This window comes from Diplodia seriata (assembly GCF_021436955.1).
Source record: "Diplodia seriata strain FDS-637 chromosome Unknown scaffold_9, whole genome shotgun sequence".
NCBI lineage: Eukaryota > Fungi > Ascomycota > Dothideomycetes > Botryosphaeriales > Botryosphaeriaceae > Diplodia > Diplodia seriata.
Window position 1 is genome coordinate 1,375,510 of NW_027117316.1, and position 24,287 is coordinate 1,399,796.

Below are 24,287 nucleotides of genomic sequence, written 5' to 3' on the forward strand. Positions count from 1 at the left end.
AAGTGTTAAACAAAGGCGAGCCGGGCCGAGGCTTCTCGAGCTATCCCGGGACGGCACGCCTCGGATGAGGCCGAGCAATATTACAAGCTGCCGGAAATGGGTCGCACTAGGCGTGAGGATCCAGGCAAGGCTGACTCTGCGAGAATCCTGGGGCCTGCTGTTTGAAGCATGGTGCGAATGGAGCCCGAAATGCCTCTTCTGGTGTGATGTATATTATGAGCAAGCTACCAGTCTTCACCAAGAAGGTACGTCGGCGTGGGGGGCCTGTGACCCGGAAGGCTGAACCGTCGAGAACGAGTCGACGAGAAGATGCGGGCTGATCAGACCGCTCTTTCCTAGCCAGTAAGCCGGAGGATCGACGACGAATGGAGGAAGAGGACAGAAGGCCGCGGCTTGACACGAGCGATCAGCAGCGACCGACAGGGCGACCTTCCCTTTTTGCAGGAAGCCAAAATGCAGCCGCAGCCTGGATTTTGTTCGCCGGGTGTTTCACAATCAGCCGTTGTGGACAGGCGGCGCTCGCGATTGGCCGGGCACGGCGGTTTCAAGTTTCACACGCGCGCAGCCACCCGCCAATCGTCACGGTCCCTGCCTTGTACCTGCCTTCTGCTGCTCTTTCTCCATGCCAGTCGGCCCATCTTGCTCGGCGGCTGCGGCCCACCCCCGCGCCCACACTTTTGCTTCTATAGTTAGGGTGGTGCCTGCTATTGTCCTCAAAACTTTACTTCCTTCTCTTCCTGCTCGCTCATTACTCCGCTGGTTCTCGGACAATGCCAAGGAACTGACGACCTTCCCATTCACTTCACCCTTTTAGCCATCTGTCTGGACCAGATAGCACTTTCGCTTCTTCCTTTTCAACTTCTGCAAACTCGGCCTCTTTTCATTTTGCGTGTACCATTACACCATCAGCGGTCCTACTCACGGTACAAACAACGCTCTTTCTTGGATACCCTACCAACCAAAATAAAAAAGAAAGAAAAGCATAGACATGATGAACAACATCATCTTGCAGCGCGCCTTGATGGCAGCAGCAGCCACGCTCGCTTTCATTCCCTCCATCCACGCCGCCATCGCCCTCTCGGTCGACGATGATTCTTCCATCAAAGCCGGCGCCGCCGTCGTCGCCAACGGCCTCATGAAACTCTACGTCAACAACGCCACGGACACGACGCCCATCGAGGTTGGCACCTTTGCCAAGCCCATCTATTGGTGGGAGGCCGGCGCTGTGTGGGGCGGCATGGTCGACTACTGGTCCTACACGGGGGACGCCAGCTATGTCGATACCGTCACCCAGGCCCTGCTCGCGCAGAAAGGCCCCGCCAATGACTTCATGAATGCCGAGTGGGAGAAAGAGCTCGTACGTGCCTTTCTATTTTCAGAATGAGAAAGAGAGAGCAGTTACAATGTTAAGGAAAACCACTGACCCCGTTCCAGGGCAACGATGATCAAGTCTTCTGGGCGCTGACGGCCATGTCGGCGGCAGAGCAGAACTTTCCTAAGCCCAGCGCGGCGAGCACCGCTGGCGTCACCAATCCACCGTCGGCCTGGCTCGACCTGGCCGTCAACACGTTCAACACGCAAGCCGCGCGGTGGGACATGGCAACGTGCAACGGCGGGCTGCGCTGGCAGGTGTACGCCAGCAACAACGGCTACACGTACAAGAACTCGGTCTCCAACGGCGGCCTCTTCCAACTAGCGGCACGCCTACACCGCTACACGGGCAACGCGACGTACGCCGACTGGGCGACCAAGGTGTGGGACTGGAGCGTTGGCGTTGGCGCGGTCAACGCGCAGTCGTACGACGTCTATGACGGCGCGGGCGTCGACCAGAACTGCACCCAATTCGACAAAACGCAGTGGAGCTACAATGTCGCCATGTACCTCTACGGCGCCGCCGCCATGTACAACGGCACCGACGGCGCCGCGCCCTGGGACGCGCACACAAAGGGGCTCCTCGACAACGCCGCCCGCAACTTCTTCTCGCCGCCCACGGGCAACGCCACCGGCGTCGCCTTCGAGGCCGCCTGCGAGGCCCTCGATACCTGCAACACCGATCAGCTCTCCTTCAAGGCCTACCTCGCCCGCTGGCTCGCCAAGACCAGCGTCCTCGCGCCCGACGTCGACAACGGCACCGCCGTGCCGCTGCTGCGCGCATCCGCCCTTGGCGCCGCCGCCGCCTGCTCTGGCGAGGCCGACGGCACCAGCTGCGGCTACCGCTGGGACACCAACAGTTACGACGGCAAGGCCGGCGTTGGTCCCCAGCTGGCCGCCTTGGAAGTCATGCAGGCGCTGCTGGTTGCGTCGGCGCCGGCGCCGGCCACGCAGGCGGAAGGGGGAGGAAGCAGCGTGGCAGCGGCCGGAACGCCTTCGACACCGCTCTCTGTGGCTACACCGACGACGATGCTCACCTCGGTCGTGTCCTCGACGCCGACCTCAACGGCCACTGCAACGAGCGCGACGACCGTAGTAGCGGCGGCGTCGGAGACGGCAGTAGCAGCGCCATCGGCCGTCAGCACGGCGGCGGTCATGGCAAGGTGGATCGCGGCTGCGGCGGCGAGGGCACAGCCTGCGGACGCCATGTTTTGATCGTCTCGTTGACGGTGATTACTCTCTCTTGGACTCCAGATCTCCTAGGATGCGGACGCCTTTTTTACGTTCTTTTTTCCTTTTCCAGAGCATTGGTGTCGTTCTTGCATAAAACGGCGGTAGCGACGAGGGCTCTTACTTGGCATATGACGGATAATGACTTTCTGTAAGAAACAGCGATACAGAGTATATAAATATACAGAACAGACCATGAAAGATCATTGGAACGGAACTCCTATTTTTAGGGGTTCGTTTCAATTGGTCTAGCGAAGAGAGAAGGATACCAATATATTGGAAAACATGATATAATGCAACGACTTTTCTTCCTTCTCTCCTCTGAGCACCTCCACTCATATGTGAACTGGTTTGAAGAACAGAAAAACGAAAAATAAATGATGCTACAATACCAGCGCCCGTCGCAAAGCACTGGGGGTATACAATCGCCTACTCTCTACACATCGGCGACCGCAGAAAAGCGGTGTAGTTGATGTGGAACAGCAAGGCTGAAGAACGAGAACGCCCACAAAAAGACAGAACTTAGCCACCTTCGAACGAAAGCAGAGACGGCCAGTCAGGGAAGACATGGACCGGACTCTGGAGGGAAAGAGAAATATTTTAGGTAAAATTGGGAAAGAGGAACCACCGAGGTAAGTAGGGAAGGCGAAAGGCATACAAACGCTTCCGAAGAGACAATAAGACACCGAAACGCCCGATACGCCTTCCTCTTCAATACAAGGTGTTGTAGCTGCTGCGGGTTGTTCTTTTTTTTTTTTCCCCTAATCCCTAGGCGGAAAGATCACAAGATACTCCCTTGAGATGTTGAAATGCTAGTGGTACAGTCCGGAGCCTTGTGGGAAACAAACAGTCTCATAGCCCCCCCGTTGCTTGGCATTTGATCGTGAGGTTTGGTACAAGGGAAAAGGTCAAGATTGAGGCGGCGGCGGCGAGTATTACATTACGATGTTGTAAACGGCAACTCGTTTTCTTTAAGCCGCCGTCATGCTTCGGTTCAGCGAGGGCTTGCCGGGCGACTTTGGAGGAGGAAGCTGCTCCTTCTTCAGATGCCTGATGATCTGCTCTAGCCTCTTGCGCTCGTCTTGTTCGGCCTGTTGGTGAAGAGACATGGTCAGCTATCAATCGTAAATGGGAGGTGGGTGATGCTGAACTCACCCTCAAGGCTCTTATGGCCTCCGCTCTGGATTCTCTCATCATCTTCCTGAACTCTTCGCGCATCACCTTGGTGCTGGTGGTCTCGGCCAGAACGACGCCGGGCGGGGCGCCAGAAGCGCCAGGCGTGGGCACGCCAGCCGGGCTCTTGATGCCGAGCCAGCGCATCTTCTCGTCGGAGAGCTGCGCGTCGAGCGCCTCGATCTTCTCGCGGAGGGTGTCGATGACGCCCTCGAGCCCTTCGCGCTCCTTTTCGCTCTCGACGTTGGCCTTGGTCATCTCCTCGAACTCGGTGATGGTGTCGCGCAGCTCCTCGCGCAGCATCCGCTCGCGCTCCGCCACGTCCTTGGCCGAGCGCGATGCCGCGGCGTGCTGTTCCGTGAGCTGCGCCACCTGCACTGTGAGCTCTGCGTTGATGCGGCCCAGCTCTTCCAGCTCGCGCTTGATCTCCGGGTTCGACGCGATGTCCGCGGCGCGCTGGGCCCGCGAGCCGTACGCGCCGTCGAGCTCCGCCTTCGCCATCGTGAGCTCCGTCTGCAGCCGCACCACCTCGCTCTCCAGCTCCCGCAGTTCCTTGTCCGTCTTGGCGAGCTCTTCGCCTTTCCGTTCGAGGTTCTGGCTAAGCTCTGCAGTCTTGGCCGCTCCGTCCTGGGCCTCGGACAGAGCGGCTTCGAGCTCCGAGATGCGCTCTTCAGCGCCCTGCAGGGCGTCGGAACCGGACGAGCTGGCGTGGAGTTGGTTTCGGAGCCTGTCGATTTCGCCGCGCAGGCGCATGACCTCCTCCTCCCTCTCGGCGTCGGACTTCTCGTTCAGCTCGCGCTGCTGCTTGATCTGGCGGCGGAGGATCGACTGCTTCTCCTTCATGCCCGACGCCCTGCGGTGCATGTCCTCGACGTGGTTCCGGAAGCGGCTGAGCGTGAACTCTTCCGGCATAGGGTCCTCGTCGGGCGACAATTCGGCCATCTCCGCCTCGGCATCCGGATCCGACTCGAGGACCCTCCTGCGCTGCAGCTTCCGCTGGCGCTCTTCTTCGTGGCCGGTGCGGATGAGGTCCCAAAGGCTTTCGCATACCTTCTCGTAGTCTGTGGCCTGCTCTTTCCAGTACGCGGTGAGTTCTGACGTATCGGCGTTGCGAGCTTGCTCGAGCTGCGAGAGAAGTTCCTGCTGTGTTTGCTCCATTGCGTAAATGGCATCGTCGACATATTGGAGCTGGGTTTCGGCGTCTTCTTGAGGAGGCGGAGGAAACTCTTCGCTGTTTTCCCTCGGCGCCCTACTGACAAGTTGGAAAAGCTGGAGGTTGATGTTCTCCAGACGCTCTCCCATCCCAGGAGGCATTGAACCCTTGGAACGCATGTTGCTCTGCTCGGCTTCAATATCCCGCAGCGCCTGGTCCAGGTAGTCCAGCTTCTCCTCAACGTTGGCAGCGTGTTGGGCGGCATCTCCTTCTCCCTGTCCCTTTGGGCCTGCATCGTACTCCTTGTTCGCATCGGGATTGGCCTGGATGATCAGCTGGCGCAGCCGGTCGTTGAGATCCTCCAGGCGTTTGTCCACAGATTGTAGCGTGTCATTAGTCATAGGCGAGTCGTCATTTCCGACGGGATTCGAGCGGGCCGTCAAGGCCTTTCCATGCTTTAGTGCGTCCACCATTTTATCGAGGTTCTCCGGAGATCTGTAGAAGCTTCGGTCGTCGAAAGTATCCTTATCATCGTAGCGAACAGGGCTTCTGGCGCCCGAGTTCTCGTAGGTGAGGCTGCTTGCGGGGCTGTCCGGACGGGCCTGAGGGGCGCCATTCGCCAAAGACTGTCTACTACGAGTGCGTTTGGTTGGTCCCTTGTGTGTCATCTGCAGGATGCCGGCCGTGTGTCTCAGCAGCTGGTTCTCGATCTGGCGGGACCTCCGCTCCATCTGCCAGAGCTCACGCGCCAGCTCGTCGCACTTCTGGGCGCTTGCGCTGTACTCGGCCTCGCTCTTCGCGGACTGGTCGGCGGCGTTGCTGCCATTGCTCGTCTGGCTCGAGCTGCGCCTGTGCCCGTCGTCTCCGCCCGAGCCGCGCCGCTTGGGGTCCAGCCGGGTGAGCGACTGGGCGGCGTCGCGCATCTTGGTCTCCAATGCCAGCTTCTGCCCCACGGCCTCCATCTTGGAGGTCAGCGTGGTCCGCTCCTTCTTCAGCGCCTCCAGCTCGTCGAACGACAGCACCTCGTATCCCAGGCTGTCTCCGACCGCCGTCTCGACCAGCAGGTGCATGCCGACGGCATCGTTGGGGTCCAGGGCGTGCGATGCGCGGGGCTTGCCATTGCGGCTCGCGGTGTCGGCGTAGCCGTCGGCGACGGCGCTCTTGTAGTTTTCGTTCAGGATGTCGGCGGGCGGGGGAGGCAGTACGGCGGGATTGGGGCTATACACGGAGCTTCCCATGGCGGGTGAGTCAAGAGCAGGAGAGAGGCCATGCGGAGAAGGGAACCCAAACGCTAATGCCCGAGGCGGTTCTAACTCCATGGCGGTGGCAGTAAGTATTCAGGGAGCGCAGGTTCGAGGGTGGTCACTCGGTGGGCGACGCGCGGCGCAGGGTCATGGAAAGGAGTGGAATGTGGGCAGCTAGGCAAACGAATGGATGAGCATCAAGAAAGAAAAAAGAAGCCAGGAACTCAGCAACTCGTGCGCACAACAGCGCCGGTCGCACGTCTAAACCATTCCACGCCAATTAAGGGGCTGCAGACAAGGTGCTGATCCGGCGCGGGTGCGCGGTTATCTCACTAGTCAGACGCGTAGCCGCCGAGCTTTACATAAGCCCGCATAAGCCCGGTAATGTGTACTCCTCCGCGCGCTCCGCAGCGCGTCGAAACACAAAGGGGCGCGCGTGTGCTCTGGTTGGTTGGACGCCACGCTAAGCCCCGTCTGTGTTTGCATACGCGCGTTCAGGGGTTCGAGTAGCGAGATAACTGTGCGGCGTATCGCTGCTGCCGCAGGCCACACGGCGCTCATCAGCCGCAAGTTTAAAGTGCCTGCCCCACCTCCACGGTTTGCGGGTTTGCCGACAAAGTTCAAACACTTCCGATTCACCGCCCACATGTTCTGCGAAACAAGTGCTGGACAACTTGCTTTCGACATCACGTCATGTCTTCCCGCGAGCGACCGAACAAACAAAATTTCAGGTCGCAGATGTACTGTAGATCTGAATATCAGACATCCACACAGTAGAGAGCAATGTCTCTTGACAATCTAAAGAGACATTTCGCATTGCCATGCGCGTTCGGCTGCCTTGCGCTGTCCGAGGTGAGGAATACGATGCGAGGCCAGGATATCCCATCCCTCAGACATGGACATGATTGAGCCTCTGATATATGTGGACGGTGAGCTCCGCCGCCATCCGCTTCAGAGCCCAAGCACCGAAGGTAGCTCGTTTTCTGCACTTCTTCAAGCACTTGCCCCCGTTGCGCATGATCTCCGTCGTTGTTGTGCCGATTCTCCACAAGTTCCCGGAGCCCGCCAAAGAGAAGCGCCATCTCCGTCATTGTCAAAGCTTCCCGCTCGCCCCTCATGAGGAGCGCGCTTAAGCGGTACGACTCTGGCAAGAACAACGCCTCGAGCCCCAGACAGACCATGGCCGACGCCCCGCGCTACACAAAGACTCAGCTACGCCAGTATTTTGATCGCATCAGCTTGCCTGAGAATCTGCGCGTGTACGATGTTACACTGATGGGCCCACGGGGAAAGCTTGATTATTTAGCCTTGCTGCAAAAACAGAGCCTCTCCACCATCCCCTTTGAGAACCTCGGCCTGCACTATTCTCAGCACCGCCGCATCTCGCTGGATCCGGATGAGCTGTTCCAGAAACAGGTGCTGACGCAGGGCCGGGGCGGCTACTGCATGGAGAACAATCTGGTTCAGAACATCGCCCTGAGGTCTCTCGGCTACCACGTCTACTCTGCCGGCGCGCGGGTCAAGGGTGGTCCGGATGCAGCGTACAACGGCTGGTGAGTCTTGCTTACATACGCGCACCCCGCGATTCGCTAACGAGCACGTCCCCAGGAGCCATATGGTCAACCTGGTCACCATCGAGGCCCACAAATCCCCGGAAAAGTACCTGGTGGATGTGGGATTCGGGCCAAATGGGTGTACGCAGCCGCTGCGCCTGGATAGAAACGCTTGCGACACCACTGCCCTCCAGATCGCTCCGGCTGAGATGAGGCTGGTCTGGAAGAACGTCGACGGAAATACCGACCCGCATCAGAGGCTCTGGGTCTACCAGCACCGTATTAGTAACGAGCAGCCCTGGTTGGACATGTACTGTTTCACCGAGCTTGAGTTTCTACCCCAGGATTATGAGCTGATGAACTACTGGACGAGCACGAGCCCCAAGGTCTGGTTCACGCAAAAGATAATCTGCGCCAAGATGGTCATCGATTCTCCTGAGAATTCCGAACTGGTTGGGGTCATGATCCTCCAAGACGATTTGAAACTACGGATCCACGGTAAAACGGAGTCGCAGCAGACTTTCGGGAACGAGGAGGATCGTGTTGCAGCATTGGACAGGGTTTTCGGTATCAATTTGAGCAGACCGGAACGCGCGGCGATCAAAGGTTTGGTGTCCGAAATCAAATGATGCATGCATCCATTGTACTTGTAGATGCCCGGTTGAGAGCACGTGCAACCACCAACTGCATTCTATCGTATAGAATTGTACAGGCTTGTCGAAAGTGATTCGCATTGGCATTGAATTTACAAAATACGCTTCTCGAGCTACGTCGGGAGTCAGCATTTGCTGCGAGCATTCCATCACGGTCTTGCCCACCTTCCAGGGATTGTTCAGCTCGAAGCCATCCGGGGCCTCTGGCTTGTCCGTTTGGCCTCGGAGGTAGCCGGTCAGCCTGCGGTCGCGCTCCATCACTGCATTCGTTCAGTACTCGCCGGTCATGGGCGGGCAAGGAGAGGGAGCGGATCGTACTTTGCTGCCGGGCGTTAGTGGATCTGCTCGCATCAATCGCAGGAGACCGATGGACTCACCCTATCCCAAGCATCTATGGAGTGCCTCGTGCGGTTGCCGCCGTTCTGGAGGGCCTTGAGCTTGGCCATTCCAGCGCCGCTGGCGCCGAAGAACTGGGGTGTTGCGTCAGCGGTGGTGGTGGTGTCGCGGGCCGGGCAGGGCACATACGGCCAGAATGATTCCATAGGGGAGAAGCGCCTCAAAGGGGACGGGCATTGTGAGGGTCGGGCGGAGAGTGTGCGTGGGCGGTGTTTGGGTATCGAGCAGTCGTTTGGCGGTGGTGATGCGCGTCCACGGCAGCTGTACTGGCAAGAGCGGAGGTTCAGAATGGCCGGCTGGCACGTCCGTGCGCCCCCAGCCAGCACCTCTCTCCGTTCCAAGACACTTACACCAAGGGGTCATTACATCCGCCAACGGCACTTCTCGCGCGCGAAACCTACGGTTTTGGTGTCGCCGGATCTCCTGTTTCCTAACAAGTCGCAGAAACCGCTACCCTCACTCCCGTGAAGAGCCCCTGCGCGGACGCGTCGTCGAACGCAATCGCAGCCCACCCGCCGCCGCCGCCGATCAACCACATCCGCCCTACCGACACGCAACATCACCGCGTCCTGACCTTTCGCCGAGACTCTGGCCTCTGGATATCTACATGCGCAGCCTGCCCGTGTAGCTGAGGCGTCGGGGCGCATAGCGACAGCCAGCGGCCCACGGCTAACGCGACCGGCCACTACGCGACGACTGCGCCGCCAGTGACCGGATGACGGGGCAATAAACCCAACCGCGCGTGCCAGTTTCATTGCGGACATCACGTAAACCTGGATTTCTTTGCTTCGAAGCTGGCTTCGGTCGTAACGTATGCCATGGCCGCCGAGCCAAGCAGGCTGTTAGGCCAAGGCATGGGCCATAACCTGGAGGACGAAGACAGCGACGTGGATGCCGAGCACGAGGAGGACGTGGACATGATCCAGCCTGCTCCATTCGTGGAGCAGAGCCAAGCCCTGCCCGAGGATGAAGGCTCCGACATGGATGCCGAGGGCGAGGACATTGACGCCGAGGGCGAGGAGGTTGACGACGATGAGGATGCCGGTGAGCCGGTCGGAGCAGTCAAGCTGCAGCAAGGCGATGACATTGACGCCGAAGGCGAGGAGGATGACGAGGAAGCCGTGCTCGACGAGTCTTCGGATGAGTCCAACCGCAGCGACAGCGACGCTGATGCCGTTGGTGAAAGCGACTCGGAGTCGGAGGGCGGAAACGAGTGGGAGAACCAGAGTGATACAGCAGAGGAGGGTGATGCGGAGATTGTGGACCCCAATCGCTGCGTGTAAGTTTGATAAACACGATCACACAACGTGTGGATCTGACGCTGATCTCCGAAACACAGGTTCTGTGGTCAGGACGAGGAGCACGATCCCAGCGAAGAGTTCGAAGAATACCTCTCGTGCGCTGTATGCGGGGACAATGGTGAGCACCGGAAACGCCTAGATGCAGCGAAAGATCGAAACGGTAATATATGCTGATGTTTGTTCCTGCAGCTCATCGGCAATGCGCTCGTGACGCTAACTCCCTTAAGGTTGATGAAGGTAAGCCAAGCCAATCGCACTGCTGCCTTCGGTCCCATTGCACCGAGCACCCACTAACCTGTCTAGATGCCGAGAACTGGCGCTGCACGGCTTGTGTTGAGAATGACTTGGAAGCTGATGAGGAAGATACTCCACGCCCCGCTGCTCGGCGGCGTTCTTCTGCTCAGAAGCTCACCAGGGACCTGTTGCCCGCTTCGCGCGGGGCCAACAAGCCCGACTCACACTCCGTGTTCAACACGTTGATCCATCCAGACGACCCTATGGACGGCTCTCGCTCGCTTCGAAAACGCAAGGCAGAGCCTGAGGACCAGCCACTGCCTGTGCGTTCGACTAGAAAACGACGGCGCTCGTCTCAGACGCAAACACCTTCTGAACCTGACGCCGATGACTCTGAAGCCTCATCGCCGACTGCAATCCGTGTGGCTTCGCAGCCCGTGGCAACAGACGATGAGAAAGAATCGGATGAAGATGAAGGGTCCAACGCTATTAGGTCATCGCGCCGGACGCGGCCAAGAAGGTCGGCGTCCCAAAGAGTTGACCAGCCCGGGGCCATCATCCTCAAATCCACTAACAAACAACTCATTGTGGCGTTTACTAACATGGACACATCCAAACTGCGAGATGTGCTAAGCTCAACAGCGAAACAGAAGAAGCGGAGAGCTCGTGACCGTGCCAGACGAGCCGAACGTGCGGCGGCCGCTGCTTCCGAGCCCGAGGTATCTCACTATCCGGCGCTGCATAACAACTTCACCCAGTTCTTCGGCTTTGGGGATCGCGAGATGGACGAGTCGAAGTCTAAACCATATGGCGGCATTCTTTCCGAAGCGGAAGCCGATACAAGCAAAACTTTCCCCGGTGGCGCCGACCGCAAACGCTTTGAGGACGCACGTCTCAAGGCAGAAGAAGACTGGAAGAAGAAGACTGCCCCACTAGGCACGGCTAGTGATCACAGCCGCAGCTCAAAGGTGTCGGGACCACCAAGCAAAATCAAATGCATCAACTTCGGGGGCTACGAAATCGACACGTGGCATGCCGCACCTTACCCAGAGGAGTACAGCCGGAACAAGGTCCTCTACATTTGCGAATTTTGCCTCAAGTACATGAATTCCGACTACGTGGCCTGGAGACACAAGCTCAAATGTCCTGCAAAACACCCACCGGGCGATGAGATATACCGCGATGGGCGATTCTCGTTTTTCGAAGTGGATGGGCGGAAGAACCCTGTTTACTGCCAGAATCTCTGTCTCCTAGCAAAGCTCTTCCTAGGGTCCAAGACACTCTACTATGACGTGGAGCCCTTTTTATTCTACGTCATGACGGAGACAGATGACTACGGATGCCATTTTGTCGGTTATTTTTCCAAGGAGAAGCGGCCAAGCAGTCTGAACAACGTGTCCTGTATCCTGGTTCTGCCGATTCACCAACGGAAGGGATTCGGACATATGCTGATCGAATTCTCTTATCTGCTCACGCGAGTGGAGAAGAAGACCGGATCCCCAGAGAAACCGCTCTCGGACATGGGCCTTGTGTCCTATCGAAGTTACTGGAGGCTCATCCTTTGTTACCAGCTCATGGACCAACGGGGCCCCATCAGTATCGCAACCATCTCCGAGAAGACAGGCATGACGGCAGATGACATTGTATCCGCCTTGGAAGGTTTACGTGCTCTTGTACGAGATCCTGTCACGAAGAAGTACGCACTTCGCCTGGATTTCGATTACTTCCGTCACTATATCGACAAGTTCGAGGCCAAACAGTATCCGCAGATCAATGCCGAGTGTCTAGTTTGGACTCCTTACGTCATGGGCCATAACAACCTGTCCCATTACGATGAGGGCCCGCCCTTGCAGACAGTTGCTCAGCGTGAAGGCGAAGACGACGAAAAGGTTGCGCCGGAGGAAGGCGTGCAAATGGCAGAAGCTGCTGAGCATCCAGAGACAAACGGCCATCAATCGGATAACCAGGATGACGAAGCCGAAGCGAAGGAAGATGTTGCTTCTAATGGCGATCCCCAGAGCCCGCAAAGGCCAAAGACGCCAAAAGCAAAATCCACCGGCTCTATCAAGTCGAACCCTTCCACCCCACAGGCCAACGGCACCTCCACCTCACACCAGGTGTCAACGCCAGCCAGAGGCAATCCTGTTGCTGGCATACCACCCACTCGCTTCGAGGTTTTCCCCCCTATCCCTGGCACCGCCGCGAAGAAGCGCGGACGGCCGTTCTCTTCCAGCAGCCGGCGGAACGCCACACCCGTCCGGAGCTCTACGAGGAGTGGCAAAGCACTCGTTGGTGGCAAGCTGGAGACGCCGCTTGCCGGACACGGTAAACCTCTGGCTATGCCCTCCACTGTGCGCCGCACGAGAAGCAAGCTCGGGGAGATCGTGGTAAATGGGCTTGACAGTAACAATGATAGTAGGCACGGGAGCGAGGAAAAGCCAGACAACGGAAAGAGCATAACCAAGGGCAAGGGAGTCGGGAAGACTCGAAGTAACGGCTTCTCTAATCAGGTCGAGGAGGACGAGGATGATGAAGACGCTGCGACGGCTGTGAGTGAAGACGAGGAGATGGGCAGAGGGAACGGCAAGTCTGCTCCTTCACTTGTCGAAGTCGGCGAGGATCTCGATGCCGACGGTGATATCGACGCTATCGGTGAAGACGATCCCGATGTCTGAACTGTCAGCGAGCTTGCTTAGGACTTGGTCGACCATTGACTGGAGGCTTGCCATCATCATTTCCTGTTTTCTGCAGATCATCTTCTCCGTTTTTCCTTGGACGAAGATTACATCCGCCCCTCAATCATGTTATGAGTAATTGCGTCCAGGACGATGGTGGCGTTTCTCCGCGTTGCTTCATGCTTGGCTTCATTTCTTTTCAATGAATCCCACTGTTCAGAGGGACGTTAGGGAAATACCATATTCTGCTTCTTTGTTTTAACATGCCGTCTCACGAGAGAGGAGGGAAAAGTTACGAAGGATGCCGCTAGTTTTGCGGTGCGAGAGAATGTGTCGGACGCATCCATTTTCATTAATCCAAAATTCTTTCTACACTCAAAGTCATTTCATGTCATCGTTTCCCTGCCGCTCTCTTTCGCACTCACCTTTATCTTTTATGGAGACGCTCGATGCTTAGGGGGATTCTTTCTGCACGAGTCCTTCTCGTAGATGTCGGTCGCATTCGATCGCAATGTGCATGGACTACCATTCCTGCTCTCTGTCCCTGTGTTTGCTTATCTTATTCCTTGCGATTTCCTCGTGTACGATACTATCGCAGACTCCAGCTCATTGCTGCTAAACAGAAGTACGTGTTTTCTGAGAAGCTGTGAGTTGCTGACATCAGGACACCGTCTCCGAGCCTGCGTCATGATGTGGATAGCAAGTAGGATCTGGTCCGATACTGAGGAACTGAATCGAGCCCAGATGTTGAAGTTACACCTTTGATCTAGTTTTATAGAGGGTGCATCAATGACGAGAGAATTTTCTCCTTTATAAGAGTTGCGGTAGCTCTCGTCCTTGTCCTCTTGGGAAGCGGTTTCGGTTGACCCAAAGGCCAATGGCTGAGGATTGAGGAATTTCAGCGCATTCACACTGCTGATGCATGTGTTTGTGTGCCGAGCAAGGGAAAAAAAAGAAAAAACAGTAATGAATGTGCGATAAGCTCCGAAAACGTCGGATGCGGCGGACGGGGCAGTCGCAGAGGACCGAGAAGATGTGCAGAACACTTTTTGGGCGAAGGGGCGCGCACGTAGGCATGGTAGAAGTGCTTGTCGTCGTTCTTGTTGTTGTCGCTATTCCTCCATCCTGCTCACATGTGTATCTCTGGGAAATCCCTGGCACTATGCGACAGGGAGCGAGAGGTAGCGCTGGGGGTGTTTTTGACAGGGATTCCACGAACGCGCAGATGTACTTACCTGTAGCAATGAAAGCTGCATGAACTTACCGTAAGCCGCATGCATGCCTTGCTTTTTCGGAAGGCAACGTGTCTCCTTTGGTCGTACGCGCCTGTCAGCGTTCATAAACGGATGAAGGTCAAACTTTCCTGTTATGCATAAAGGGAGCGAAGAACGAGTCGCTCGCTTGGTTTATTTCGGTGAGTGGGTGCCCTTTATTTCTCTTCATCGCCTGATATCTTTTGGGTATGGGTATGGGTGTTATTGAGCCGGTTCTCTGGCTGGGTATTGGTGCGCTCTTGTTCCCGACATCACCAAGCTGAGGCGCTTGATTATGACAGTACTGGGTGGTTGACAGTGTAAGACCCAGCTGTTGCTCTGGCAGGGGAGACATATACTTGGCAGACCAGTAAGGAGAGTAAACAAAAAGGTACCGTGCAGTCATTGGTAGATGGTAGATGGTTTGTAGTACACAATTTTTTTCTTTCTTGGCAGCAATCCGGAACCCCCCTTTTCGGGCATCCCTACCACAGCGGGTGATAAAAGCAACTGGCCCACCCGCATCTGCCTCGTAGAGATGTTCCACCACATGGATTTGTAGTTGAATACAAGATCCGGACGTGAATGTAAGCTTTAAATGCGCAAATTTATGTCCGGATCTTGTATTCAACTACACATAGAAAGAGTGTATTGACCTCGGTGAGCCTCAGATCCTCTGTTGCCTGCCACGAAGGATAACCAAAGAAAACTTGGTCTTCCTACAGACGACGGGTAGTTGAATCCAAGACCTAAGTGTATTTGTGTGTTTTCAGAGTCGCATCCTCGTCCGGATATTGGACTCCAGTGCCTACGTAGGAAAAGTGGTAACGTCGTCGAGGGGGCTCAGAGGGCCGAGCCAGTTTCTTTTGTTGCCCGCTGTGCTGCGGTTACGAAGGAGGCAGACACCACCAGCGTTACAAAGCCGGAGTCTCAAAGCAAAAAGTCAATTGGAATGAGTGTGTGCGTAGCTGAAAGATGGGCACTAGCAAAATGAGAAGCGGACAAGATACGCCAGATACTCACGAGGAGGGAAGTCAGCTCTGTGAGGGAAGAGGCTGATACTGCACCTGAGACGTGACGTGGTACAAGAAAGCCTCCTCCCTCTTCCAGACTTGTACACCCTGCTGTGGCTGCCTGGATTGCGCAACTGTGGATCTTTTGTGATGCTACCCAAGTCTCGACCGCGCCCAGAATGTCAACATGCTTCCGTCTCCTCTTCAGGAACAAGAGTCGAAAGCGGAGTTGCAACGCTAGCGGTCAACATGAATTAGGAAAGAGTCGGTCAAGTCTGTATAATCGCAAGAGAATGCGCAGTCGGAAGCAGAAGTATCAATGTTTGACAGGTTTGTGCTAAGCTTTCGGGCTATGGGCTAAGCAAGGGATGGACCAAAACAGACTTCACATGTGAATGGTGCATTTTGCGCTAGATCAACCTCCGGAGAAAGCCATATCCGGAGGAGACAACCCGATGTTTGCTAAGTATCCATAGCGCCTGCAAGAACAGACCTCAGATCCACCAAAGACGACATCGAAATCCGAGGCTCAAGCGGTATCAGAACTGCACGAAGCATATCTAGCAGAGCCTTTTTTCAATTCTCACGCGCTGTGAGGGAGGACAGATAGGACGTCGACGTTATTGGGGTCTTACGCGGAGCTATTTAGTCCTACGATACAGTTTGCCAGCCCAGTAAACAAAATCACGACTATACAACAAGTCGTAAATGCATGAAAGCGACAATGCCGAACCGTACAGCGTTCTACCTTGTCGTCGCTCATCCTTCATCACCAGGTGGTTTGTTGGCACAAGTGCAAAGTTCCGTCTCCATAACACAGCGTAGAGCAAACAAGAATAAAGTAACCAAGCAACGAGCCAGACTCCGCCATGGGGCATGATCTAGAAGATGAGCTAAAAAGTGTTCTCCAGCAATGCAAACCGAGTTTTAGACCGACGAGGTGAAAAAGGAAAGACAGAAAAATCGCAGACAAGAGTGTGCAAAGACAGCTACAACAAGAACAGAAGCGTGCAGCTGGAATAGCACCATGACGAACCTCTTTCGGTTGAAGAGAAAGACCGGAAGATGCTCCATGATACACGAAAGCTCAAAGGCCAGGAACCTTTTGAAGGAAACAAGGGGGGCCCGAGTAATCCACGGTAGAAGTGACCAGACGACGCTCAAAATGTTGAAAGAAGACAATGCCACCCAACGGGACCGTGGTACGCCTCTGTGCAGCCGTTTTTCCCGCCCTTTTTAATGCCATAACTCCAAAGAACCGCGGATAAGTCGAAATCGGTAGGTATAAGTATCGTCGAGGCCCGTCGCCTTTCGAGGGAAAAAAAAACATGGCCAGCCTCACATCTGTCGTGATCTCATCGCCTGCATTGCCATCCTCGCTCGAACCTGGGGACATTGGACTCCCACAACACCGGCATCGAAATCAGTGTTCAAATCGAGAACACATCCCGTAGTGTGCCGGTTGGAGCGCGGCACACTACTGTCCCTCTGTCTTGAAATGATGGTCCTCATGTTTGTACTGATCATCGAAACTAGTGCTGTGATGCGGCGACGCGTGATGACCGTCGCTTCCTCCAAGCTGGTTGTGAAGATGGCTAGCACTAAATTGTGAGCGTGCACGATCAAGGCGCTCCTCGTATCGACTCGCTGGAACGGCCGGCCACTGCGACCCAGCTCTGCCTTCAAATGGATTCATTAGCGAGCCGGATTGCATATTCGACGGTTGGAAATGGAACTCGGAACGAGAAAAAGGCACTCCATGCTCCGGAGACTGAACAGGCATACCACGAATACCGTCAGTCGTGTGGCTTGAGTATTCAATGTGGCTGTTCGGACCCGAGAGACTGTCTGCGCGATCATGATACGTGGAGCCGAGATTCAATGGCTCATCGCCATAGCTGTCGAGACCCGCAAATATGTTGTTGCTTCGCGCGGTAACCGAAGGCAAGCCGATACTGCTTGTATGAGCGCTCGAGAATGGTGGCCGTATTGCCATGGAAGTATTGCCGAGTGGTGGACCCATGCTGGACAGCTCCCCGGAACCTGATGTGCTGCTCATTGACAAGCCCCGTCCATAACTGTAGTTGTTGCCGCTATATCCTATACCGTTTCCCGGCCAAGGGTTCATACCAAGGCTAATACCGCCGGGAGACTGGACGGGTAAATTCCCCTGTCGGCTCGGTAGTTGCGCCGAAGGAGATGAGTTAATGTGGCTCACGCTGTATCGGGGCGAGGAGTCTTCTTCTACCCGCTGCCGTTTGACAGGAGACCCATCACCGTGCGTAGCGTATCCTGAGTGATAGGTGGTGCCGGTAATGGGGTACGCAAGTGCGGACGGATTGGTGGGTGTCGGAGGTTGGAACTGCTGTGGTGGTGGTGGTGGCTGTTCAAACTGCTGTGAGGGCGGCGGCGGCGATCGTTTGCGTCTCCTCAAAAGCGTTAATATCGATTTCCAACCATTTACGCATATTTGTCTCACCCCATCACGTGTCTTGGCTCCTTTCGAAGCCTTAGTCGGACTCCCTGATCCGAGAAAGCCCGGGAAAGATATGTGGACTCGTCCATTCCGTGAAAGTCCTTTCCGGACACCACTGAAAACACTTAGCGGCGGCAACACGGATCACACTGACTGCAGTTTCTTCCCACCTTTGAACTTGGCTGAAATAATACTGGTGACGAATTCATAGACGTTGCCAGGCCTATGCAATCAGTATCATCAGCCATCGCTAGCTACGAAGGCACGTACTTGTGAATGTCGAAGAGGCTGAAGCGGAGCCGATGTTCGCCTTGTTGCTTGATAGAAATGTCGCCAAATACGAAGAACGCGCCATCTGAAATTACAAGCGTTAGGACGAAGTTCATGACAGTTTGGAACGCCCGGACCTTCCGAGCTGCGACAGTGGTCCCAATCATGGGCACGTACTTACCCTTGTTGTCTACGTCTTTGAGCCGATGAAGTGAGGAGCATATGGTGCCGGATAGAGCCTTCTCTGGATTGGCCTCGTTTTCCTCAGGATGCCACAAGTCCGCGATCATAATCAGGTACGGGCTCTGCATGTAGTGTCTGATGCGGGCTTTTGATCAGTATCTGTCAGCTTACGGGGCTTGAGCCTCTTCTTACCCTTGAGGATCGGCGTTCGCTTTCACTTTGAGTTGGATAATGGGCGGCGGATCGACAGGTTTTCGAGCTGTCGCGTTGGCTGGGCGTCAGCATACACTCTTGCTTCGTAAAGACGCAGCGCGCCAGTGCAAACTCACCCTTTTCCTTTCCATCGACTGTGACGAGAGCCTCCTTGGGCTGTTGGCGGATGACAAGATCGACATCGGCGCTAAGTTGTACATCATCAGCTGGGAGTCGGGCGTCGTGAGATGGCGAACTCCGCGACGTGTCTCCGCCGTACCTGCTCAATGGCCGAACATCTGGTTGGTGTTGCTGAGGCTGCTGTGCGTATACCGGACCGCCAATGTACAAAGGCATGTAGCCGGCCGAGGGCGGTCCGAAGTGTGATGGCAACATACTGGCCTACAGCGAGGGCGCTGTCTGCAGCCCAGTGCTGACGGAGAACCCGGTTGCGATGTCGAGGGGAGGAGACTGGCGTCGGGGGGTGGTTTCGAACGGTGGCGCCGTTAAAGTCGAGCAACCGCGGTATTTGAGGCCAGGCAAGCAGTGCACAAACCGGCCAGCGGAATAACGGGTTCAAGTAAAAGAAAACCCAACAGCTCCAGCAGCTGGGGCGGGGGTCCCGTTGAAAGTGCTATCGGCGTAGGCGAAGGGTGGTCGGTACCCACAGAAAAGCAGAAAAAGGCTCAGGAGCGAGCCCTGTGTGACTCTTCAAGCCAACAGAAACAGGTAGCGGGCAGGCCTGAGCGTGGTTGGGTAGGCGCTTGGCGGGCAGGCGAGAAGTGCGGTGGACAGCAGGCGGGCCAGAAATCCGAAGGGACGGTAGGAAGAGGTAATGAGGCCAGGCTTGATCTCAGCATCGAGTCCGGAGAGGAAAGAAGCATCCGGCGAACAGGTAACGAGCGGTTGCGGCTCCACGGGAGCTGGGCAGAAAGCGTGATCGCGGGGTGGAGAGTTGGGGAGAAGTGACGATGGCCAGACCCACCACAGGCACAGAGTTATGCAGTCACGCCTGCTAGCGGCGCTCTGGTCGCGGCTTCTGGGGCGGAGGGGCAATCGTCAGGCTGCCGGATCTAGCCGTGGGGAGCTTCTCTCGAGCTCACGGACAGGGCGCGCGGGCGGGCCTGGTGACCCCGCGCTGGGCTCGCCGGAACCGTGGATAAGCTTGGGCCTGGGAGGGAGGATGACGACGGATGCGGGCTCGCTCAACCAAGGCTCGCCGGCCACGTGCGGCGGCGCTGCTCAGCGAGGCCGCGAGGCGGTGCGTGAGGCGGAGGCCGACCGGGCAGAGCGTGGCGGGCGGCGCCCGGCGGGGAGGAGACCGTTGGGGAGAAGACTTCGCGGTGGTGTCGCGCGGACGGAGGGGGTCAGGATTGGGCGTCTGATTGCACCTGCAGCTGTGCGGGCGATCACTGGCTCATCTCGCCCGTTCTCGTCGGCGCCACGGCGAGCTCAAGGTTCTGCTGATCTCCGGCTAAGATATCTTCGCTACCAGACTTGGGCCTCACGAATGGCGGCGCGCGGAAGGCGGCCGATGCTGCTGCTAGCCAAGGGCCTAGGGCAACGAGCCCCCGTCCGCTGCGAGCCCGCAGCGCTACCTCAACGGCCGCCGCAGCGCGCTCTGGCGAGCAGCGGGCTGGCGAGCGGGGCAGCAGCAGGAGAACGCAATGTGATGGCGAAGTAAGGGACCACTGGGCCTGGCGCATCCCTTCGCGGGCATGGAGGCGCGCTTCCCGCGCGCGCTGCTGCTAGCGCCGGTGGCCGTCGACGCCGGATTGGGGAGCTGGTGGACGTGCTAGAGGCGCGGCGGGAGGCGGGAGGTGGTGAGAGCGGCCGCGAGGGAACGAGAGCGTGCGCGCGCGCCTTGGCTTGTGACAGCGGCCGGGGACGTCTCGCGAGATATAGCAGACGTCGTCGTCGCGGAGGCCTGGGCGTGCGGCCTGTAACATTCCACCTGAGACTGCGGAGCGGATCAGCGTGGCCGCGCACCAGCACCGGGCAGGCGTATGCGTATGCGTATGCGCGCGCTGGTGCGGCGTGTCTGGCGCTGCACAGCGCGCTGCACATCTCGCGCTAGTAGGCAGCAAAAGAAGGTTCAACGGCAAACTCTTGCACCGGGTTGCCATGGGCAGGGGGCGGCCAGCCGGCAACGCTCTGGCATCATGGCCCTGTCGGATCGCAGGCCAAGCGCAGGGGGCGCACCGCCGCGGAGACGACAGAGACGACCCGGTTCGCTGCGCAGCAGGCGCTAGACCGCCCATGCGTCCCCGCCATTCGCGCAGCAGCAGCACTTGGTGATGGCCTCATCCGTGCGAGGCCTCAGCTAGCCCGCGCACGCCCTAGCCCTCCGGGCCGGCAGCGGCGCCAGCTTCACATGCCGCCATCTGAGCTATCGCACGCAGCTGCACGGAAAGCTGATAGAATTCTGCAAGCGCTTTCAGAGGCCTGCGTCGACCAGGGTCGCGGCCTGTCGCACTGCAGCCGCTGTGAAGCCCGGGCGATCAGGCAGATCGGCCTGCTGCTCGAGGGCCAGTGCGCTCTCGTCGAGCTGCCGTTTGCGCTGCACGGCAGGCATTGGCGACCAAAAGCAATGCGCGGGCCAACGTGGCCCCCAGAAGCGGACGCTGCTGCAGCCGCTCGCCTTTCTTTTTGGACCTGCGCAAGAAGCAGCCTCAGATCGATCAGCCGCGGCGCAATCTGCTTGAGGCCTGACCCGCGGGCAGCGGAACACGCCCCCCGGGACCCCGCCCAGCGCGGTGCGACCTGAACAAGTGACATCAGCCCTGTCTCATCCTCGCAATCTGTCTCACCGCATTGTCCGCTGCCGCTGCTGCTCTCCTCCGCTGTTTCTCCCGCCGCGCGCCTCTCGCCACGCCGTGGGATCGGCGCCAGCAGTCCAGGTCCCTGGATTCCTTTGTCATCGCCAGCCCTGCATGTGTGGACCCGGCCTGGAGATGCACTTCCTTAGCTCAGCAGCATGAGTCGCGCCCCCCGCCCCCTTTCCCATTATTGGCGTGCTACGGTCCGCCTGCCCCGACGACGAGCGCGGTGGGCAGCGTCGACCGAGGGAAGCCACGAAGCTCGCGCGGTTGGACATGCCCCCAGCCCGCAGAGGATCCGCGGCCAGCCTGAGCTAACAGGCACCGTCGACCAAGGCGCGCTCCACTCGACGAATCGGAGCCGTCTGCCGCCCGCAATTACTTGCAGCAACTGCCTCCTAGCCTCCAGCCTGCAAGCCACACCGTTGCCCCCGGCTAGCACTGACAAGTCGACGTCGCTGTGGCTCAATCGCAGCTTTAGCTCAGGAGTTGGCCAACGACGAACGTTTCGGCATTGCTCCGCCGAACACCTGTTCTCCCGCCATGTCAACACCACCGCCATCCGACGTCAGTGACGTGCACGGCAGATTTTGCCACTCTCCCCCTTTTTGGGCGGCGCTTTGGACTGTATCTCTAGCGCGCTTCCGGCGCACTGGGAGGCGCAACGCGTCGAGCGTCGGGATCCCGCCTTTTCAACGCCATCCATCTCTTGAGAAATCTTATTCGCCGTCTTGAGGACTGACACGTATCTCACCCCACCTGAAAGCCACTGAGAGATACGGACGCGACTCAGCCATGCTGGCCCGTCGTTTCGCGACTGTCTATCCGTTCAACCCTGCGGAGAGATATTTAATTACTTTCGGCCTACTTCTGCTCTGTACTGTTTATGCACACTTGCACAGAATGGTCTATGCTCGCCGAATAATTCCTTGGGTTCGCTCTAGAATTGGATGGCTGACTTTGCAATGTCGCATGCGGTACCCACCCAGCAGAGAACTGTCGGCGTGGCTCTTGCCTGTGCCCAGCTCATTTTGCACGCCTGAAAGCTACTATCAGGGGCTCGTCGGACGTAGGGGGCGCAGTGTACGCATCGGATTGCTGGATCCCCTCGTCGCTCACGACAGTAGTTTCGTAATTCGAATAGATTGCGGCGATGATGAACTTCATCTCTGTGTCAACCACGTCATCAGTTCTCTCCCAACAACCTTTCTTTCGTGCATGACAAATGCGGAGGGAGTGGTAAGAGGAACGTCTAGACTCACGATAGATGGCCAAATGACTGCCGATACACATCCTTCCGCCGCTTCCAAAGGCCCAAAACCATCTCATCATCTCTCGGTATCTTTCGCCGCCATCCTCGCTGTCTGCAGTGAGCAAGCCGCCTCTTCCGTCCAGCCATCTTTCTGGCTTCCACTGCTCCGCGTCTGGAAATACGTCTTCATTGCGGTGCAATGTCCACGCCTGACTAGCCACGCGCACATTCGCCGGCAGGCCCGCGTACTCATGGCCTGGCGGACCTATCGATGCACCGGCCGGCGAGGTACGTGGCTGCAGCCCAGGAATTGCAGAGTGCAAACGCAACGTTTCCTGCAGCACTGCTTGCAACAACGGCAAAGAATCGAGCTCCTTTGCGCTGGGAACCTCGGGTGCGGATGCAGCGGAGATGGGTATGGAAAGGCTATGAAGTTCCGCCCGGAGAGCTTTCTGAAGCTCGGGTCGTTGGGACAGCTCATGAGTGAGGTAGACCAACGTGATTCCCGAAGTGTCAAACCCGGCAGCTAGATGGTCAAGCACTTCAGAGGCGATCTGCGTACGCTCTTCAGAGGCGTCGCAAGGAGTGGTGCCGCGTGATGCCTTTTTAGCCAAGTCTTTCTCTAGCGCAGCGCTGAGCTGGCTGTACACGGCAGGGTAGGCCTCCGGCTTCACCTCATCGCCCGCGCTCTGCGCCAAGACGGACGCGGCCTTCTCGCACATGCTCCAGGTCATACTCTCGATATCCCGGTTCGCCTGATCTACGAATTCGGGCACCAGCCTCAGGCCCAGCCACCGCTTCACCCAGCTCGTGAAGGCCGGGAACTCCTGCGGCCAGAATGAGTAGCCGTGGCGGCATTTGTACCAGTGCAGGAACCGCGCTCGTGCCTCGGCATCCTGCGTAAAGTTGGTTCCCGATGCAAGACCAAAGATGTGCGATGTCACGAAGTCCATGGTCAGGCCGCTGATGAGCGGGTAGATGCTGGTGGGTGCCGAGGGTTTGTCTGCGGACGAGACATCGTTGTTGTCGTCATTGTCGCTGGAGGTTAGTGATGCCAGAAGGGGGAGAAGGCGATCGTGCAAGATGACGGCGGTGGCGGCACGCAGAGACGGTGAGGACTGGATGGTGGACTTTGAGTAGATGTTGCTGAGCATGCGCTTCCGTGTCGAGTGCGGCTTTGAGCCGGGCGTAGCGAACATCGGCTGGACGCTGTGTGTTGTAGATACATGGGTTCGTTAGGAATGTGGACTCTGAGGGGGAAAGATTGGAAGATGGTTGTTATGTTGCTTGGTATAGTATCAAGGGCGTATCAACAAGCTTGACCGCGTATGAGATGCTGTATCGAAAAAGACTACAAGGTTCTTAACACAATAGGAAAGTAATCTCTCAAGAAAGTAGCATGAAATGGACAAGATGCCCTTTAAAACAGCCGGATATGTGCGGTATGATATATATATATATATATATTTGGAAAGAGGGAAGCAGAGACAGGATGGCAACATGATAGATTTCGATCCCATGATTAACACCGTGCCTGACACGAACGAAAAAAAAAAAAAAAAAGAACAGTAGAAGCAATCAACGAAAACTCACCCATAATTCGAAAAGAACTCATACCACCCATCCTTCTCCCAGCCACCGGCGTAGATCCGACTCAGCCCGCCCTGGACACTGGCGACCGACACCTCATTGGGCGCGAGCCGCACGACGGGACCTAGTGCGCGATGTGCGGCGTGCACACTACGCAGCTCGCGCGCGCGGCGCCGCTGGCTGTAGATCCAGAGTGGGCAGACGTGGCACGACCAGTGCGGCGCGGGGATGCGGCGCAGCGGCGAGAGCAGCAGCG

General features: G+C 57.2%; 7 protein-coding genes across 7 annotated transcripts; 3 read left to right on the forward strand and 4 right to left on the reverse strand.

The window, feature by feature from the left end:
• Window positions 1-991: 991 nt before the first annotated feature.
• Window positions 992-2,586, forward strand: SLS55_008845 (uncharacterized protein; the record flags this gene model as incomplete). Its single annotated transcript, XM_066780250.1, has 2 exons — window positions 992-1,357; window positions 1,435-2,586. The coding sequence occupies 2 exons, from the start codon at window positions 992-994 to the stop codon at window positions 2,584-2,586; spliced, it is 1,518 nt and encodes a 505-aa protein (XP_066629479.1).
• A 986-nt stretch (window positions 2,587-3,572) lies between these two features.
• On the reverse strand, window positions 3,573-6,165 carry SLS55_008846 (uncharacterized protein; the record flags this gene model as incomplete). Its single annotated transcript, XM_066780251.1, has 2 exons — window positions 3,573-3,692; window positions 3,757-6,165. The coding sequence occupies 2 exons, from the start codon at window positions 6,163-6,165 to the stop codon at window positions 3,573-3,575; spliced, it is 2,529 nt and encodes an 842-aa protein (XP_066629480.1).
• Window positions 6,166-7,287: 1,122 nt separating this feature from the next.
• On the forward strand, window positions 7,288-8,353 carry SLS55_008847 (uncharacterized protein; the record flags this gene model as incomplete). Its single annotated transcript, XM_066780252.1, has 2 exons — window positions 7,288-7,724; window positions 7,780-8,353. The coding sequence occupies 2 exons, from the start codon at window positions 7,288-7,290 to the stop codon at window positions 8,351-8,353; spliced, it is 1,011 nt and encodes a 336-aa protein (XP_066629481.1).
• Window positions 8,354-8,469: 116 nt separating this feature from the next.
• Window positions 8,470-8,950, reverse strand: SLS55_008848 (uncharacterized protein; the record flags this gene model as incomplete). Its single annotated transcript, XM_066780253.1, has 3 exons — window positions 8,470-8,490; window positions 8,755-8,847; window positions 8,903-8,950. 3 exons carry the CDS (start codon window positions 8,948-8,950, stop codon window positions 8,470-8,472), a joined length of 162 nt encoding a protein of 53 aa, XP_066629482.1.
• Window positions 8,951-9,591: 641 nt separating this feature from the next.
• SAS3 (Histone acetyltransferase) lies at window positions 9,592-12,983 on the forward strand (the record flags this gene model as incomplete). The annotated part of the gene is made up of 4 exons (XM_066780254.1): window positions 9,592-10,052; window positions 10,113-10,176; window positions 10,302-10,311; window positions 10,378-12,983. The coding sequence occupies 4 exons, from the start codon at window positions 9,592-9,594 to the stop codon at window positions 12,981-12,983; spliced, it is 3,141 nt and encodes a 1,046-aa protein (XP_066629483.1).
• A 4,996-nt stretch (window positions 12,984-17,979) lies between these two features.
• On the reverse strand, window positions 17,980-18,727 carry SLS55_008850 (uncharacterized protein; the record flags this gene model as incomplete). Its single annotated transcript, XM_066780255.1, has 3 exons — window positions 17,980-18,313; window positions 18,371-18,449; window positions 18,508-18,727. The coding sequence occupies 3 exons, from the start codon at window positions 18,725-18,727 to the stop codon at window positions 17,980-17,982; spliced, it is 633 nt and encodes a 210-aa protein (XP_066629484.1).
• Window positions 18,728-22,215: 3,488 nt separating this feature from the next.
• On the reverse strand, window positions 22,216-23,640 carry SLS55_008851 (uncharacterized protein; the record flags this gene model as incomplete). Its single annotated transcript, XM_066780256.1, has 2 exons — window positions 22,216-22,358; window positions 23,004-23,640. 2 exons carry the CDS (start codon window positions 23,638-23,640, stop codon window positions 22,216-22,218), a joined length of 780 nt encoding a protein of 259 aa, XP_066629485.1.
• Window positions 23,641-24,287: the final 647 nt, after the last annotated feature.